The sequence below is a fragment of the Tursiops truncatus genome, chromosome 4 (genome assembly GCF_011762595.2).
Source record: "Tursiops truncatus isolate mTurTru1 chromosome 4, mTurTru1.mat.Y, whole genome shotgun sequence".
Lineage (NCBI taxonomy): Eukaryota > Metazoa > Chordata > Mammalia > Artiodactyla > Delphinidae > Tursiops > Tursiops truncatus.
In genome coordinates, this window is record NC_047037.1 from 88722395 (window position 1) to 88740537 (window position 18143).

The 18143-nt window shown below is 37.2% G+C and overlaps 1 protein-coding gene across 4 annotated transcripts in view; it reads right to left on the reverse strand.

Annotated features, from left to right (window-relative positions):
• Nucleotides 1-18143, reverse strand: part of DZIP3 (DAZ interacting zinc finger protein 3) — a 121889-nt gene that overhangs the window by 71785 nt on the left and 31961 nt on the right. For all 4 annotated transcript variants that reach the window (XR_002173832.3, XM_019922836.3, XM_019922838.3 and 1 more), the window contains exons 6-10: nt 12619-12699; nt 11276-11400; nt 8521-8635; nt 2814-2933; nt 1339-1440 (exon numbers count right to left, since the gene is read on the reverse strand). Coding sequence is in view for 3 of the 4 variants with exons in the window: in XM_019922836.3 (XP_019778395.1) it covers nt 1339-1440; nt 2814-2933; nt 8521-8635; nt 11276-11400; nt 12619-12699 (543 nt within the window). In the remaining variant the exon portion in view is untranslated. The remainder of the gene's footprint in view (nt 1-1338; nt 1441-2813; nt 2934-8520; nt 8636-11275; nt 11401-12618; nt 12700-18143) is intronic.

Here is an 18143-nt window from a genome sequence, read left to right on the forward strand (position 1 = left end):
ACACTTTTCTCTCTCACCATTTCTACTTCAAAATCTTCAAATAGTTATATTACAAACTAAAATGTATTTGCTGCCTCCAATAAAAGCAACTTCAAGTAAAATATACTAATTAAGTAAGTGCAAAAAGGAATACTGAATTTCTGTTAGATATATAAGGATTCCAGGGAAAACGAATTTGAGTCCTTTTTCTGATTCTGACCTTGTTATTTCCTCTGGTTAACTTACTTAGTTTTCTTTTACATCTCTTTCTAAAGTTGAGCAAAATGGATTGCCCTAATAATCAAAGAAAGTGAAAAGTATTTACACACTGCTTAAAAAGTGAATAATAATGCTTTATATAATGATTTTTACAACGTACAATGCAAGTTTATCTGTTTTACCTGTTAATCCTCATAACAAACTTATAAAGTAGGTATTACTATCCTCACTATATGGCTTAGAAAAATGAGTTTCAGCCTAGTGCAAAGAAAACTAGTAAGTGGCTCAATCTGGACTTGAACTCGGAACTCTCAACTTCATATACAGTGCTCTTTCTATTCCACCACAATTCCTTTATAAGTGTTTTCTGCTTTTTGCACAATGTAAACACTCTAGAACCAAACATTATAGACCCAACTTATGGCCATTACCTCATTAAAGACTAATTAATATAGAATTGGGCTTTCGATTTCTACTTTAATTTTAGCGGCAAAGAATTCAATTTAGTTATATGACTTTAGGCAAATATAAATAATACAAATATATTTTGGGTTGTTTTGTTTTGTCTTGTTTTTTGCTGTTTTGTTTGTTTTTTTGGCTGTGCTGCATGGCTTGAGGGATCTTAGTTCCCTGACCAGGGATCTAATGCCAGCCCCGGCAGGGAAAGCGCCAAGCCCTAACCACTGGACTGCCAGGGAATTCCCAATACTACAAGGATAGTTCTGAAGACTATAAATTTATCACTGTTCTCTACCCTTAAAATAGAAACTATCCTTAAAATTATATAGTTGTCCTTTCTTTTTATTAAGTGATTCTATTTATGTCCTTTATGTGAATATACGTAACAATATTTCTATTCTTAAGAGTATAAACCTCTAAAGGGAAGAGAACAAATTAATAGAAATCAATAAGCAAAGCAACTAGCAGAGTATTTCCTACAAAGACCTGTTTAATAAATGGTGATATGAACAAATAGTGAGGAGAAGAGCATCAGAGAGAATAGGAAAAAAAAATGAAGGGAGAAAAAAAGAGGAGGAAGGATGTGATCAGGAAGAAATGAAGAGGAAAGAGGGAAAATAGAGGAAAGAGTAGAGGAGGATATGCTGTAGTAAAGTTTTTAAGGAAGAACAAATATAATACCTGATCATTTTCACCTGGATATTTTAAATTCTTGAACTTTTTCCAACAAATTTTATGAAAGTAAACACAACAGCTTTTACTGCACATTAACTGAAAAAATCCCTGGAAAAGAATAAAAGCTGCTGTTAAGAAATAATAATCCATGTAGATATAGAAAATACCACCTTAAGTCATTTTTTAAATTATTCTATAACTAGATGAGCTTTAGATGGCATTGAAAATTTATCAACAGATCACTGGTAATCAAAGAACTATACAAGTCATTTTTATATCACTAAAGACAAAAAAATAGGCAATAATTTGAATAAGTTAATGTAGTATTTTCCACATGCTATATACAACAAAATATCAGAAGCTTGGTGAGTGATCTTTGTAGATGAACATGCTGTCTGCCCCACTTCACCTCAACTTTTACATTTCTCTTTTCTTTCAGCCCCAATTCCATACCATTATTCCCCAAAACTTCTTTGTCACCAATCACCAGACCTTAGATTGCTCTCTTAGTGAGAAATGGCTCCTGAGCTACTGCATTATCCCAAGGTATAGATTTCTTGTCTTTCCTAGTGTGCCCTCCCTGGGAACCACAGTCCTGCTTCCTTTAAATAGGTACACTGCTTAGATGACAAAAATCTAAATTTTGTGACCAAGACTTCCTGCTGCTACATGCTACCCATTTGACTGGAACCCTGATTCCTCCGTGGGAAACCACAGGACCATATCACCATGTCACCAAAACCAGGACTGACCCTGACCTGCCCTGAGCACTGCACTTCACCAGGCCTACACTTCCCAATACCCATCTTACCCTAATGAATAGATCTTGGCTTTCTCCTCCTTCCCATCTACGCCATTTGCTCTATACATCATGCTTTTCAACTCAGATTTCCAGTCTTGTAGAAGTAGTCAGATTTACACTGATGATCACATCTCAGCCTATCTTGTGATTTTCCACAGTCTTATTCTGATAGATCCAGGGAGAACTAGACTTGAAGTACTTTGATTGTTGAATTTCTTCAAATCAAGGCTGGTTATGTGTGTGTGTGTCCCACCCAAGGCCCATAGAAGAAATAATGATCCTTACTTAGTAACATAATTCTTGAGGAGTGACAACCTTTCTCCTTAGTAAAATGCTAATATTCTCAACCTGTAACATTTCTAACTACAAAGAATATTTTAGATAATTTCCATTATATGATTACAAGAATATTTATTATAACTTCAGAAACTTGTGAATATACAAAAACCCTAGCAAAGCCAATTCATTCTTTTACTGGCTCAAAGGATTTAAATATTTCCTGATCACAGTGAATCTAACCTCTGAGACATTCAAACAACTTCTGAACTGCATTATCACTGTAATTAAACTAAGTACTTTTTAAACAAGATTTTGATGCATGATAATATAATAATTTTTATCTAAGTTTAACTTTACAATCACATTTTTAAAATACTCAGTTAATTGGTAATTATAGTACCTTATAATTGGTGTTCTTTAAAATGTCAGCTTCACAAGATCGCTCACAATCTAGATAACTGCAAATGGTCTGCTTCATTATATTACCCTCAGTTGTCTTGATGAAATTGTTAAGAAGGTCCTAAATTTTTAAAATAAAAATAAATCTCATGAATCAGTAATAAAAAGACTATAACACTTATCATACCTTAAGTTATATGTCCATTTCATATCCTTTTTTGAAGGTGTTGTATATATTTTTTTAAATAGTTATAGAACCTATTTCCCTCATTCAAAGTAAACAATACATAGAAAGGCCCTAAATAAGAAATACTACACTTCTTATTGAATACAAACATGGAGAAAGGACAAAAGTCTATGTTCAAAGCTATATGTCTACTCTTCATTCTAACTCATAACACCTAGCATGTTCCTAACAAGAATTACTTGCTCTGATATAAATACAGAGAGACAACAAATCATTGGAAACCCAAGAGAGTCCTTGCTAGAACTGGCCCCCAAGACACCATGTTGGTAGTGGAACTACTGTAGTGGTGCAACAGGCTGCTCAGCCAGAAGGGGCAGAGGCAGGGTACACAAGTATGTTTCCAGTGTTCAGAGTTACAACTTGGAATGCAATTTCCATATTTTAAAATGCTAGTTAAAGGTTTGTGAAACACATTATCAAGTCTAAGTTAAACAGGTCCTTAATACTGTCCCTCAGAGAGACATACCCATATATATTGACGGTATAAGACATGATAAAATAAACCTCTACAGACTATTTTACAAATCAAGTCATCATTCATAACATTTGTTTAATGGCATTCAGAATTTTATGAGGAATAAAAATGTTTTGACCAAGTTGACTAGAAAATTTTAAGTATCAAGAGAGAAATAAAGAAGCAGCATTCAAGGACCTATCAATATGAAAGTAGTATATCCTGTGAGGATAACCAATAGTCAAGTGGAGATGCTGAAAACAAAGGGATAGGACTCATAGTAGGTATATAACTACTGTGGTTTCACAAATCTGACACTTAATAGTTCAATATTTATCTGTTGAGTCTCCTACCAAAATCTGTTCCTTGTTCCTTACTCCTCATCTTCTGCCTCAGTCACTGATATTCACTCATTCAATAAATATTTACTGGGTGCCTGTTATGAGCCAGGTTGTTATGAATGTTAAGGGATGTTAAGGATACAGCAGTGAACTTAGCAGGTTAATACTTAGTCCTCATGGGACTTACATCAATTTCATCTACCACAATCTATTTAGGTTCAAGTGAGTAGTCTTGAAGTCATCCATTGTATAATTATTCCATCACCCTGTACATGCAATATATTAGCAAGTACTGTTGAGTCTTCTCCCAGAATATACTGCAAATTTTTCTAATTCTCTCTCCATTGCTACCACTCTATGTCTCACCTACATTACTGACTATGACAACTGCCTAACTGGTCTGCCTCTTCCTTGCCTACTGTGTTCAAAACACTCTCTGCAAAATAACAAAAGATCATTGTCAGTTCCTTGCTTAAAACTCTTCAATGGCTTCCCACTACCTAAAACAAAATCCAGAACCCTTACCAAGACTGACTGCAAGGTCCTGCAGAACCTGCAGAATCTGAACCCTGTACATCTACATCTCTGGTCCATCTCTTCACATTCATCTTTAGCCTCACTCACTATAAAATTCACGATTTTATATTCAAATTTGCCCTTCAAGGCCTGAGGGCCTTTCCACATTCAATTCTGTTTACCTAGAATGCTCTTACCCAACTCTTTACAGAGCTAGTTCCATTCTCAACCTTCTGCTTCCAACTTAAATATCACCTCCCAGATAGGCCTTTCCTAACCACTACACATAGATACACATACACATTTATGCATATATACATATAGACAAATATGGATATATGCAGGTATACAAGTGTATGTCTGTGTGTTCTCTATTTTCTCTGTCCCAGTCCCTTGTTTTTCTTTAGAACACTAACTACAATTTGTAACTATTTTATTAATATTTTTTTACTTTCTGAACTCCTCCCTTACCATAAATACAGAAACTCTTCAAAGTCCTAAATTCTATAAGTCATATTTTACTATAATTTGATTATAACACCCCACTGTTTAAAAGTTTTGAGGGGTTTCACATGACCTTCAAGATACAGTCTGAGCTCCTTACTTGGTTTATAAAGCCTTACATGATCTAGCTAACATTACCTTTAACATTTACCTCTAAAATTCATGAAAAAAGGATAGGATATTATTTTTTTTAAAAAAAGTAACATTCATAACAACAAGAAAACTCTTGGTAGATGATAGCTGAAATAATCATTGAATTAAAAAATTCAATAGAAGGATAGAAACAAGGGTAATGCTGAAAATAATAATATGAAGGGACACTCCCCTGCTAGGGTGCCAGCAACTCTAGGAGTACAATCTTCCCCCCAACAGGGTGAGTTCATCTAAGGAGACACATGAGGATAGGAGCAACTGGGGCAGGGCAGGCCTCTGGTGGTACTCACCTGAAACTCCTCAGTGCCAGATAAAGGGGTAAAGGCCAGCCCTCTAAGTTTTCTTAAAGAAAAACTAATCACAGTGTTTGGGAAGTAGGACTTTTGGTGGGCTGACAGGCATAGGCACCGCTTATAACAGATTAAGAACATGCTGGCCTAGAGCCAGAGTATGATCATGGAAGTACTCTGCTCTCCTGGACATTAAACCTTTAGCTATTGGATTTTAACTTAAGAAGTATGGAGAGAGAGGGATGGAGGAGAGTCCAGGGCATCTGGAATGGTGGCTGGTTACCCAACTATTTTTGAAGCAGCCACTATTTTCCAAGCAGTATAGAAATATTTTAACATTATAAGAACTAATATGGGGCTTCCCTGGTGGCGCAGTGGTTGAGAGTCCGCCTGCCGATGCAGGGGACACGGGTTCGTGCCCCAGTCCGGGAAGATCCCACATGCCGCGGAGCGGCTAGGCCCGTGAGCCATGGCCGCTGAGCCTGCGCGTCCAGAGCCTGTGCTCCACAACGGGAGAGGCCACAGAGGTGAGAGGCCCGTGTACCGCAAAAAAAAAAAAAAGAAATAATATGATAGCACTAGTGCATACTGGCTGAATATTAGCTCTATGCAAAAAAGATGAAGTTAAGAAAATATCCTAGAAAGTAGAACAAAAAGACAAAAAATTAGGGACTTCCCTGGTGGTCCAGTGGTTAAGACTCCATGCTCCCAATGCAGAGGGCCCTGGTTCGATCCCTGGTCTGGGAACTAGATCCCACATGCCACAACTAAAGATCCCACACGCCACGGAAGACCAGGCACAGCCAAATAAATAAATAAATATTTTAAAAAGAAAAGACAAAAAATAAAAATTAGGAAAGAAATAAGAAAACCAGAAATTCAGTCCAGGATGTCAAGTATCTGAATAAAAGGCATTTCAAAAAGAAAAGAGAAAATGAAGAATAAATCATCAAATAAATAAAAAAAGAAAATGTCCCAGAACCAAAAAACATAAGTTCAGAACACCAGGAATATACAGAATATCCTAAAAATTCCCAGAAAAAAAAATAGGTTATAACAAAAGATTGATAATCAGAACATCAAATTTCTCAAAAATATTACTGTTGGAAGTTAGAAGATAACAGAAACACAATTCTAAAAATTTAAGGAAAATGATTTTCAACCTACAATTTTATGCCCAGGCAATATATAAATAAAGTGTACAAAGAATAAATTATTTTGAGACTTGAAAGATCTCAAAAAATTTATCTCCCAAGCAAGTACCCTTTTCCAGGAAGCTGCTGGATGAGTTGCACCACCAAATCAAGGGATTATACCTAGAAAGAGGAAAACTTGAGATCCAAGAAATAGAGGATCTACAAAGGAAACGGGTGAGGGTATTCCCAGGAATAGAGTAAAGGGAAACCCTAACGCCAATTTAATAAAAACTTATAACTATTAGTAGGATGGGGAAGTGAAGTGTGTTGTGTGAAGGAGATGCATAAGGAAGCTACTAAACCCTCCTCTTCCACAGTGGGAAGTCAAAAGATAACATCTAAGATGGAGAAATTTCTTAAATAGCAGTATAGCTTTTTAAAAATACAGGTAAATATCAAAGGAAAATGCCTAGAGGGTTGGAAGAAGTTACCCATAGTCAGGAACTACAATTAGAGAGGATAAACCGCAGACCATTAATTTTTAAGCCTTTTAATATTACTTGAAAAACTGCATACATGTATTACTTTGCATAAAATAAAAATAAGAAAGTTTGGATAAGAAATAAAAATATTTTAAAAGGAGAAGGAAAAAAGAAAAACAACCAAGACCAGGTAGGGGCTGCTCCAGGTAAACACAGAAATTCAATATTTTTCCAAAATCTATAAAATTACTACTTTATTAGGTCAAAGTTAAAAGTCATATGATTATCCTGGCCAACACCAAAGACTACCTACTTATTCTATTGATTACTGAGAGAGGTACATTAAAATATTCCACTGTGACTGGGAAGTCTTCTATTTCTCCTTTTAGTTCTACCAGTTTTTGTCCCAGGTATTTTGAGCCTGTATTATTAGGTATATACAAACTTTGAGTTGTTATAGCTTCCTAGAAAACTGAATTTTGTATTTTTATAAAACATCCCTCTTTATTTTGAGGAATGCATTTGGCCTTAAAGTCAGCTAAAATATAAGGATCCAGAAGGTTTAAAGTAAAAGTTTGGAAGAAGATATGTCATTCAAACGCTAACCAAAAGAAGCCGAGTGTAGCTATTTTCATATTAAACAAATAAAAAGTGACCAACATGGCTTATCAGATGAGGAAAAATTACCCAAAAGGTAAAAAATATCCAGAGGGTGTGGGGAAATGGAAACTCTCATAGTCTGTCTTAAGAATATAAACTGGTTACACACTTTCTGGGAGGAAATGTGGAAACATACACAAATAACTGTACAAGTGTATAAACACTTCATAATTCCACCTTTAGAAATTTATACTAAGGGAATGATGTGAGAAATACAAAAAGATCACTTTCCATAACAGTGAAAAACTAGAATGTTTAGGATAAACTAAATCTTCAATAGCAGGGAATTGGTTGCAAATTAAAAGCACAGTTTAAGATGGACTATGAAAAAATTATACTATATAATAATCTACTTGCTGGGAAATTCACAATAATATATATTTTCATACTATAAATCAATGTGTATAACATCACACCAATATACTAAAAATAAAAGGTAAAGAGTGTTTATACATGTGTGTATGGAAAGATACAAATGAAAATACTAACAATGGTTTCTCCATTTGAAGAAATATATGGATGAATTTTACTTTTATCTTTGGCATTTTTACATTTTTCAAGTTTTTTAATGTAAGCATTTAGTACTTTTAAAATTTAAATCAACAGCAAAATAATGGTAAATATAGTTAGACAAAAGAAGTTAACTATTACACTTAGCTGTAGCCATGTGAAGTACTGAACTAGTACAGCTTTTAATCTTGTTATTTGGAAATGCTAACACATCCACCTCATTTCTCTCTACTTGTTGAATCACACTGACATTCTGCACTAGATAATGGAATCAAGGTTGTTTCTCATACAAAAAGCTAATGCCCAACAAAAGAATGTGTTTGCTACAGAATGACATAGTTAACATAAACTGCAGTTTATCAAAGATGATTCTGATTAGCCACAGATGAAACGTTATTCTTAAATAATTTCTTACTTTAAAAGTTGTAGGTAAATCTTCATTTTCCATAGGATCTATGTCAAACCAATGATCATCTGTATCTCCTGTTTCTTGTAAGCTTTTATGAAATTCTAGCAGTCCTGCATTATATCTGCAAGGCATTTTAAAATAGAGTTAGTTTGAACAGGACTCTGTAAGTAGACAGTTTACCAATTAGACAACAAGCAACTCTTTTTTTTTTTTGTGGTAAGTAGGATGGTGGTAACCTCTGGCATGCTATAGAAATACAAACACTAGGACTCTCACCTGTGGTAGATTGGGATGAAATACATGTGGAAGGGGAGGCAATAGATTATATAGTAGCACAAGTTTGAACATTATGGGGGCCATGGTAATTAAAGGGACTGTAGAGTTGGCTGGCTTTTTTTTTTTACTGTCTTGGAAGCCTTGAAGAAAGAAAATGGCACAGGTCATCCAACTATTGACTCTGGACACAATGAAAGACAGAGGCCTCTGAGGGTACCATTTAAAGAGACCCTTATCTCCTACAGACATAAAGATAATCTGTGCTGAAAATCAGGCCCAGATTTAATCACAAAGTGGAACAAACTGCAAAAGAAAACAAATACACAGCCTCAACAGGACTACTACTATCAACTAAGGATACTCCGTGAAAGTTAAAAGGCCACTTTGGTAATGTTTCAAAACCTTGACCAACTCTAAACATAAGGCAGACCATGCTGAAAATGAGGCCCAGTATTTAATCACAAGAGTAGAACAACAGCAAAAACCAAAAGCATAGCCTCAAAAGAACTATTGTACTATCAGGACTCTGATAGGGAACAAGTAGACCATGCAAAAATATGATCTGAGGTACACGCCTCAAAAGATGATACTCTTCCTTCTCAAAATCCTCTCTTATATCTGCTCATTGCCTACAGACAAAAAAAAAAAATCTAGGATAAAGTATAAGCAAAGCCTAAGTGGGAAAACAGAGGAAGAAAAAGCTTATTCACCATAAGCATTGTAGAACTTGACTACTATGTACTGGCAGGAACATGTCTAGGAGTGGATCTTAAGAGTGCTGAACCCATGGTCAAATATATAGCTTGACAGGGAAATATATATTGATATGGGGCAACTCTTCCATAATTCAGCATTTACTTTCCTAGCAAGGACACCCAAAGCGAGTCCTAACATGCTGCTGAGAAGGCTACTTGAAGCTCGGAAACCACAATGGCCTCTAGTAATTGAGGTGGAAATGTTGAAAATTTCTTGGCAGAGTTTTAAAGAAAGCTCAGGGAGGTAAAGATGTTAGAATGGACTTACTGCATAAGACCACAGAATCCATCACTAGACAATGTTCCCTAGAAAGGCCCAGAAGACATTCCATCCATTAATGTAATAAGAAATACAGAGTGAGAAGGACATCAGTGTCTTTGAGCAGCTCAGTGGTGGCTATTCTCTATAGGCCAGGGATGAAAGTAAATGACGCTGCCAGACGACTGGGCTTTCTAGTGTCAATGATTTGGGAAATTGATTTTTTTCCAATGCCCATCAATAAGGAAAATAAACAGTAGTTCACATATCTGAGGAAAGGACAGCAGTACAGATTCTCTGTCTTGTCTTAGAGCTATGTTAATTCTCTCCACAATATACACTAAGGGGATTCTGATCATCCTGACATTCTGCAAAACATCACACTGGCCAACTACATTGATGACATCATGCTAACGAACAGGAAGTGGGACATCTTCTGGACAGTAAAAACCAGGCATGCCAGAGGATAGAAGATCAACCTTACAAAGAATCAAGGAACTACCATATAAATGATGCTTTTAGGGATTCAATGGTTGGACCCAGCAGTAATCCTTCATAAGGATTTACATAAGTAAATTTTGCCTAATTCACCCTTCAGATCCCAGCCAAACATTATTTCCTCAAGGAGACTTTTGATTCCCAGAAAGACACTGGGGTTCCAATAAAGACTAATTTTTCATTGTTTTCCTTCATAGCACTTTATCACATTTCATGATTGATTATTTATATAACTGATTATTTGATTAAGGTCTATAACATTCACTATACTGTCAGTTACATGAGGACAGGAACTATCTATTTTGTAAACCATTTTATCCCCAACACCTAAAGCAGTCTCTAAAATAGGATAAATGTTTAGCAAATAAAATGAATTAATGATGCTATAAATGGCTAAGGATCTACATATGGGAAGTGAACCGATGGTCCATAAACATTCTCCTGTACAATTTCACTAAGTGTGTAATACCCAATACTTCCAGACTCAGAATTTGGACCCTTTCAATGAGTTATAAGCTCATTCATAACTTAAATACCTATTCCAAGTGGTGATAACATTAATAACTACAACCATTAATTATCTATTAAGAATAGCATTTTTGTGTCCTGGGCACTGTTAATCACTTTATGAGGTGGGCACTATTATTAGTTCCAAAGATAAGGCTTAGCAACATTAAATTTCCTAGAGTCATATATTAGATAAGTGGTAGAAAATGTATTTGCACCCAGGCCTATCAGACTCCAAAGCCTATGTTCCTAATGCCTATGCTATACCACCTTTTATTGCCATGGCCTGTTAAGTTTGATACTTAATATTCTCAAGTACATTAAAGAAATTATCTATAGAATAAGTGATGGAGAAAAGAATCAGTAGAGCACAAACGTCATGATCCCTGGTATGTACAAACTTTATTCCCATTACATAATGCTAAAAGTTGATAGGCAAGATCTACCCATTAATTAAAATCCTTACCTCTTCTGAGCACATCGAAGTAAACCACGTCCAAAATAAACTAAAGACATAAAGTTTTCACAAATTTCATTTTCTTGGATCACCATCTTCATCACCAGAAATTTATTCTCAGCTTCTATACAATCCTGTAGCAACATAAAGCTAGGTTTGGCTGATGTAAAAGTCATTTTTTTCCTTTTACAATAAACAGTTATTTCCCAAACTGGAGAAGTTAGGGCAGCTTTAATATTGATCCAGTCATTTATTCATATCTCTAATACATCTCTGTATATAATCCCATAAATAATGTACTCAGTGCTTTAGTTATTTACAAAAGAACTAAAGATCTTTAACCAGTGTTTCAAAGTGAATATTAAAACAACAATCTTTATATCTAAAACTGACAAATATTACTAGCCAAAATAAGGGCTCTTCTGATGACTATGGGAACATAGTTCTTTATAATTCTTCCTAATTTTTCATTCTAATTAGAGCACAAATCTTCCTAGTTTTTCAAATAGGAAATAAATGACTTTTTGCCCACACATATAGTCTCTTTTGAGGAATGACAACCTTGATCATAAGCAATATAGGTTTAGAAGTAAACTACAGAATCAGTTCTAATAAATGTTTTAGTTATCATTATTAAAACAGGCACAGTAGCCCCGGTCTCCCTGGGAAAAAAACATGCTGCATGGCCTCATTTTAAAATATTCTCTAGCACATCACACTAAATAATTAGCATTATGTGAAATTATTTAAAGTGGAAATGTTTTCAGTTTGGTGCTTATAAATTCTACTTCACCTAATTAACAAGTCAGATTTATTTATTTATGAAACCAAGTAGAGAGTACAAATTTAGGAATACAAGAAGTAAAAGAGATATCAAGGGTGCAATTGAGAAATCATTAAAAATAAGAAAAAGACAATTTAAATTTGTAAGGACCCTTAGAAATCACCTACTTACCTCCTAGATTTTTACTTTTGCACTTCACTTTATTTGATAAAGAATTTGAGGTAAAACTCACATTTTACAAAGAGGATAAGATAAAGACCAGAGAGATTAAACTAGGATTAAAATTTATTATATAAGTGAAAGAAGCTAAACAATTTTCTGTTTTATATGTGATAAGTATTTCAAAGATAAATAAAGTTATAAGCTAACATTAAGTTTCCCCTACCAATATTTTTAGTTTCACAATATAGTCTCTAGCATAATTACTCTACATTTTCAATATATGACAGAAAAGTCACAGAGTGGTTTCAACTTTTAGAGAAGGTCAAAAATCAACATTTTAATTTGTTAAAATGAAGTCAGTGTATGTGAAGAGATTTATAATGTGCAAATAACACATGCTACATACCTCTTTCTTTCCTCTTTCAGTGACTGCTACTCCATACAAAAATAGTAATGTCAAATAATAACCAATATTAATCTGATGTGCCTAAAAAGATAAAATATACTTTAGTTGATTATTTAGACTATGGTACTTTTTACTGTAGAAAGCTTAATTAAATATCCTAGGCCTATTTAATAACTATTAAAAATAGTTAAAATTATCATTATATTGTCAGTCATCTAATAATCACTACAGAGAATTCATTTTAGATGTATTTAATAGTTTGACCCAGAAGAGAGTCAATAATCTCAAAATAAAACATTAGAGTTTGATCAAAGAAAATGAAAGCAAATGCCATCAAGATTTGTTATACTAAAACTTGCCAAAAAATTCTCTTTCTCTCATGATATTTTTGTATAGGAACACTTTAGATAATAACAAATACTACCATCCAGCTTAGAAAATACAATGATCTCTTAAATCAAAGTCTTTTATTGTCCACATGTGGGTTTTGTTATAACAGTATGAACATAAAGCTTATCACTTATTTAATGAAAAATTAAAACACAAATATTTCCTTCATTTGAAAATGGTCTATGCCAAATTAGAGATGGAGAATAGATTAGGGGTTAGGGAGAGTGAGGAGGGTAAAGGGTGCATATGACTATAAAGGGGTAGCATAAGAGATTTTCATGGTGATGAAATAGTTCTTTTATCCTGATTCCAGTAGTGGTTACAAACATATACACTTGTGATAAAATGGGACAGAACTACACACACCTGTGCATAAAAAACTTATCACAGCTGACCTGAGAATGCTATCCTTAAAAAGGTCTGCTTGCAAGGCTGACCCTCGGCTGGTATCTGTAAATCTGGATTTCAAGAGTGTTCCCACTGTTCTCTGACAGGGGTGTCTCACTGTTCCTAGACTGTTTGTGCCAACTATGTGATTTATGTTGAGCACCAGGAAGTTTCTTCTGGGAATCTGAAATTTTGATACATGTTAGGCAGAGGGTGCCTACATGACCAACACCCAATAAAAATCTTGAGCACTGATTCTCTAATGGACATCCCTGGGCAGAAATATCTCTCTCTCTCTCACACACACACACACACACACACACACACACAGACACACAGACACACACACACACAACCACAGACACACACTGCTGCATTTTTGTTGCGAAGGAGGGAAAGAAGGAATGTACTCCGTGTAACCCCTCATGGAAGGGAGAAAACATAAGGAAGCCTGAAGATGGATTCCTCTAGACTCTGCCTACGTTATGTTTTGACCATTATAGTCTGGGTGTGTATCTTTACTATATAATTGCAATAAATCTCAGCATGAGTACAACTATATACTGAGTCCCACGAGTCCTTCTGAACACGGGGGTTGGAGACCCCTGACAAAACACCCACTGTACCAATGTCAACTTCCTGGTTTTGATAATATATTGTTATGAAGATGTAACTATTGAGGGAAACTGCCTGCAGGGTACACCAGGACCTCTCTGTACTTTTCTACTGTACAAAGTTGTATTTTTGCAACTTCTCTGCATCTAAAATTATCTCAAAATAAAAAGTTAAATGGGAAGATGGCAGAAGAGTAAGACACGGAGATCACCTTTCTCCCCACGGATACACCAGAAATACATCTACACGTGGAACAACTCCTACAGAACACCTACTGAATGCTGGCAGGTGATCTCAGACCTCCCAAAAGGCAAGAAACTCCCCACGTACCTGGGTAGGGCAAAAGAAAAAAACAGAGACAAAAGAATAGGGACGGGACATGCACCAGTGGGAGGGAGCTGTGAAGGAGGAAAGGTTTCCACACAGTAGGAAGCCCCTTCGCGGGCGGAGACTGCGGGAGCCGGAGGGGGGAGCTTCGGGGCCGCAGAGGAGAGCACAGCAACAGGGGTGCAGAGGGCAAAGCGGGGAGATTCCCGCCCAGAGGATCGGTGCCTACCGGCACTCACCAACCTGAGAGGCTTGTCTGCTCACCCGCCGGGGTGGGCGGGGCTGCGAGCTGAGGCTCGGGCTTTGGTCGGAGCGCAGGGAGAGGACTGGGGTTGGCTGCGTGAACACAGCCTGAAGGGGTTAGTGCACCACGGCTAGACGGGAGGGAGTCCGGGAAAAGGTCTGGAGCTGGCGAAGAGGCAAGAGACTTTTTCTTCCCTCTTTGTTTCCTGGTGCGCAAGGAGAGGGGATTAAGAGCGCTGCTTAAAGGAACGCCAGAGACAGGCGCGAGCCGCAGCTAAAAGCACGGACCCCAGAGACGGGCACGAGCCGCGGCTAAAAGCGCGGACCCCAGAGACGGACATGAGACGCTAAGGCTGCTGCTGCTGCCACCAAGGGGCCTGTGTGCGAGCATAGGTCACTATCCACACCCCTCTTCTGGGGAGCCTGTGCAGCCCGCCACTGCCAGGTTCCCGGGATCCAGGGACAATTTACCGGGAGAACGCACGGCGGGCCTCAGGCTGGTGCAACGTCACGCTGGCCTCTGCCGCCGCAGGCTCTCCCTGCACTCCGCGCCCCTCCCTCCCCCCCGGCCTGAGTGAGCCAGAGCCCCCGAATCAGCGGCTCCTTTAACCCCGTTCTGTCTGAGCAAAAAACAAATGCCCTCCAGCGACCTACATGCAGAGGCGGGGCCAAATCCAAAGCTGAGCCCCTGGGAGCTGTGAGAACAAAGAAGGGAAAGGGAAATCTCTCCCAGGAGCCTCAGAAGCAGCGGATTAAAGCTCCACAATCAACTTGATGTACCCTGCATCTGTGGAATACATGAATAGACAACGAGTCATCCCAAATTGAGGAGGTGGACTTTGAGAGCAAGATTTATGATTTTTTCCCTTTTCCTCTTTTTGTGAGTGTGTATGTGTATGCTTCTGTGTGAGATTTTGTCGGCATAGCTTTGCTTCCACCATTTGTCCTACGGTTCTATCCATCCGTTTTCTTTTTTTCTTAATAATTAATTTTAGTTTTAATAACTTTATTTTACTTTATCTTCTTTCTTTCTTTTTTCCTTCCTTCCTTCCTTCCTTCCTTCCTTCCTTCCTTCCTCCCTCCCTCCCTCCCTCCCTTCCTCCCTTCCTTCCTTCCTTCCTTCCATCCTTCCTTCCTTCCCTCCCTCCCTCCTTTAGACAACGAATCATCCCAAATTGAGGAGGTGGACTTGGAAAGCAAGATTTATGATTTTTTTCCCCTTTTCCTCTTTTTGTGAGTATGTGTATGCTTCTGTGTGAGATTTTGTCTGTATAGCTTTCCTTCCACCATTTGTCCTAAGGTTCTATCAGTCCAGTTTTTTAAAAAAAATTTTTCTCTTAATAATTATTTTTTAATTTAATAACTTTATTATCTTCTATTTTATTTTACTTTATCTTCTTTCTTTCTTTCTTTCTTTTTTCCTTCCTTCCCTCCTTTCTTCCTTCCTTCCTCCCACCATCCCTCCCTCCCTCCTTTCTTTCTTTCCTTCTTTTCTTCTTCCTTCCTTCCTTCCTTCCTTCCTTCCTCCCTCCCTCCCTCCCTCTCTCTCTCTTTCTTTCTTTCTTTCTTCCTACTTCTACTAATTCTTTCTCTCTACTTTTTCTCCCTTTTATTCTGAGCCGTGTGGATGAAAGGCTCTTGGTGCTGCAGCCAGGAGTCAGTGCTGTGCCTCTAAGGTGGGAAAGCCAACTTCAGGACACTGGTCCACAAGACACCTCCCAGCTGCACATAATACCAAATTGCAAAAATCTCCCAGAGATCTCCATCTCAACACCAGCACCCAGCTTCACTCAACAACCAGCAAGCTACAGTACTGGACACCCTATGACAAACAACTAGAAAAACAGGAAGCGCAACCCCATCCATTAGCAGAGAGGCTGCCGAAAATCATAATACGTCCACAGACACCCCAAAACACACAACCAGACGTGGACCTGCCCACCAGAGAGACAAGATCCAGCCTCATCCACCAGAACACAGGCACTACTCCCCTCCACCAGGAAGCCTACGCAACCCACTGAATCAACATTAGCCACTGGGGACAGACATCAAAAACAACGTGAACTACGAACCTGCAGCCTGCAAAAAGGAGACCCCAAACACAGTAAGATAAGCAAGCTGAGAAGACAGAAAAACACACAGCAGATGAAGGAGCAAGATAAAAACACACCAGACCTAACAAATGAAGAGGAAATAGACAGTCTACCTGAAAGAGAATTCAGAATAATGATAGTAAAGATGATCCAAAATCTTGGAAAAAGAATAGACAAAATGCAAGAAACATTTAACAAGGATCTAGAAGAACTAAAGATGAAACAAACAATGATGAACAACACAATAAATGCAATGAAAAATATTCTAGATGGGATCAATAGCAGAATAACTGAGGCAGAAGAACAGAGAAGTGACCTGGAAGATAAAATAGTGGAAATAACTACTGCAGAGCAGAATAAAGAAAAAAGAATGAAAAGAAATGAGGACAGTCTCAGAGACAGCTGGGACAACATTAAACGCACCAACATTCGAATTATAGGGGTTCCAGAAGAAGAAGAGAAAAAAAAAAGGACTGAGAAAATATTTGAGGAGATTATAGTTGAAAACTTCCCTATTATGGGAAAGGAAATAGTTAGTCAAGTCCAGGAAGCACAGAGAGTCCCATACAGGATAAATCCAAGGAGAAATACGCCAAGACACATACTAATCAAACTGTCAAAAATTAAATACAAAGAAAGCATATTAAAAGCAGCAAGGGAAAAACAACAAATAACACATAAGGGAATCCCCATAAGGTTAACAGCTGATCTCTCAGCAGAAACTCTGCAAGCCAGAAGGGAGTGGCAGGACATACTGAAAGTGATGAAGGAGAAAAACCTGCAACCAAGATTACTCTACCCAGCAAGGATCTCATTCAGATTTGATGGAGAAATTAAAATCTTTACAGACAAGCAAAAGCTGAGAGACTTCAGCACCACCAAACCAGCTTTACAACAAATGCTAAAGGAACTTCTCTAGGCAAGAAACACAAGAGAAAGAAAAGACCTACAATAATGAACTCAAAACAATTTAGAAAATGGGAATAGAAACATACATATCGATAATTACCTTAAATGTAAATGGACTAAATGCTCCCACCAAAAGACACAGACTGGCTGAACGGATACAAAAACAATACCCATATATATGCAGCCTACCACAGACCCTCTTCAGACCTAGAGACACATACAGACTGAAAGTAAGTGGATGGAAAAAGATATTCTATGCAAATGGAAACCAAAAGAAAGCTGGAGTCGCAATGCTCATATCAGACAAAATAGACTTTAAAATAAAGACTATTACAAGAGACAAAGAAGGACATAATGATCAAGGGATCGATCCAAGAAGAAGATATAACAACAGTAAATATTTATGCACCCAACATAGAAGCACCTCAATACACAAGGCAAATACTAACAGTCATAAAAGGGGAAATTGACAGTAACACAGTCATAGTAGGGGACTTTAACACCCCACTTTCAGCAATGGACAGATCATCCAAAATGAAAATAAATACGGAAACACAAGCT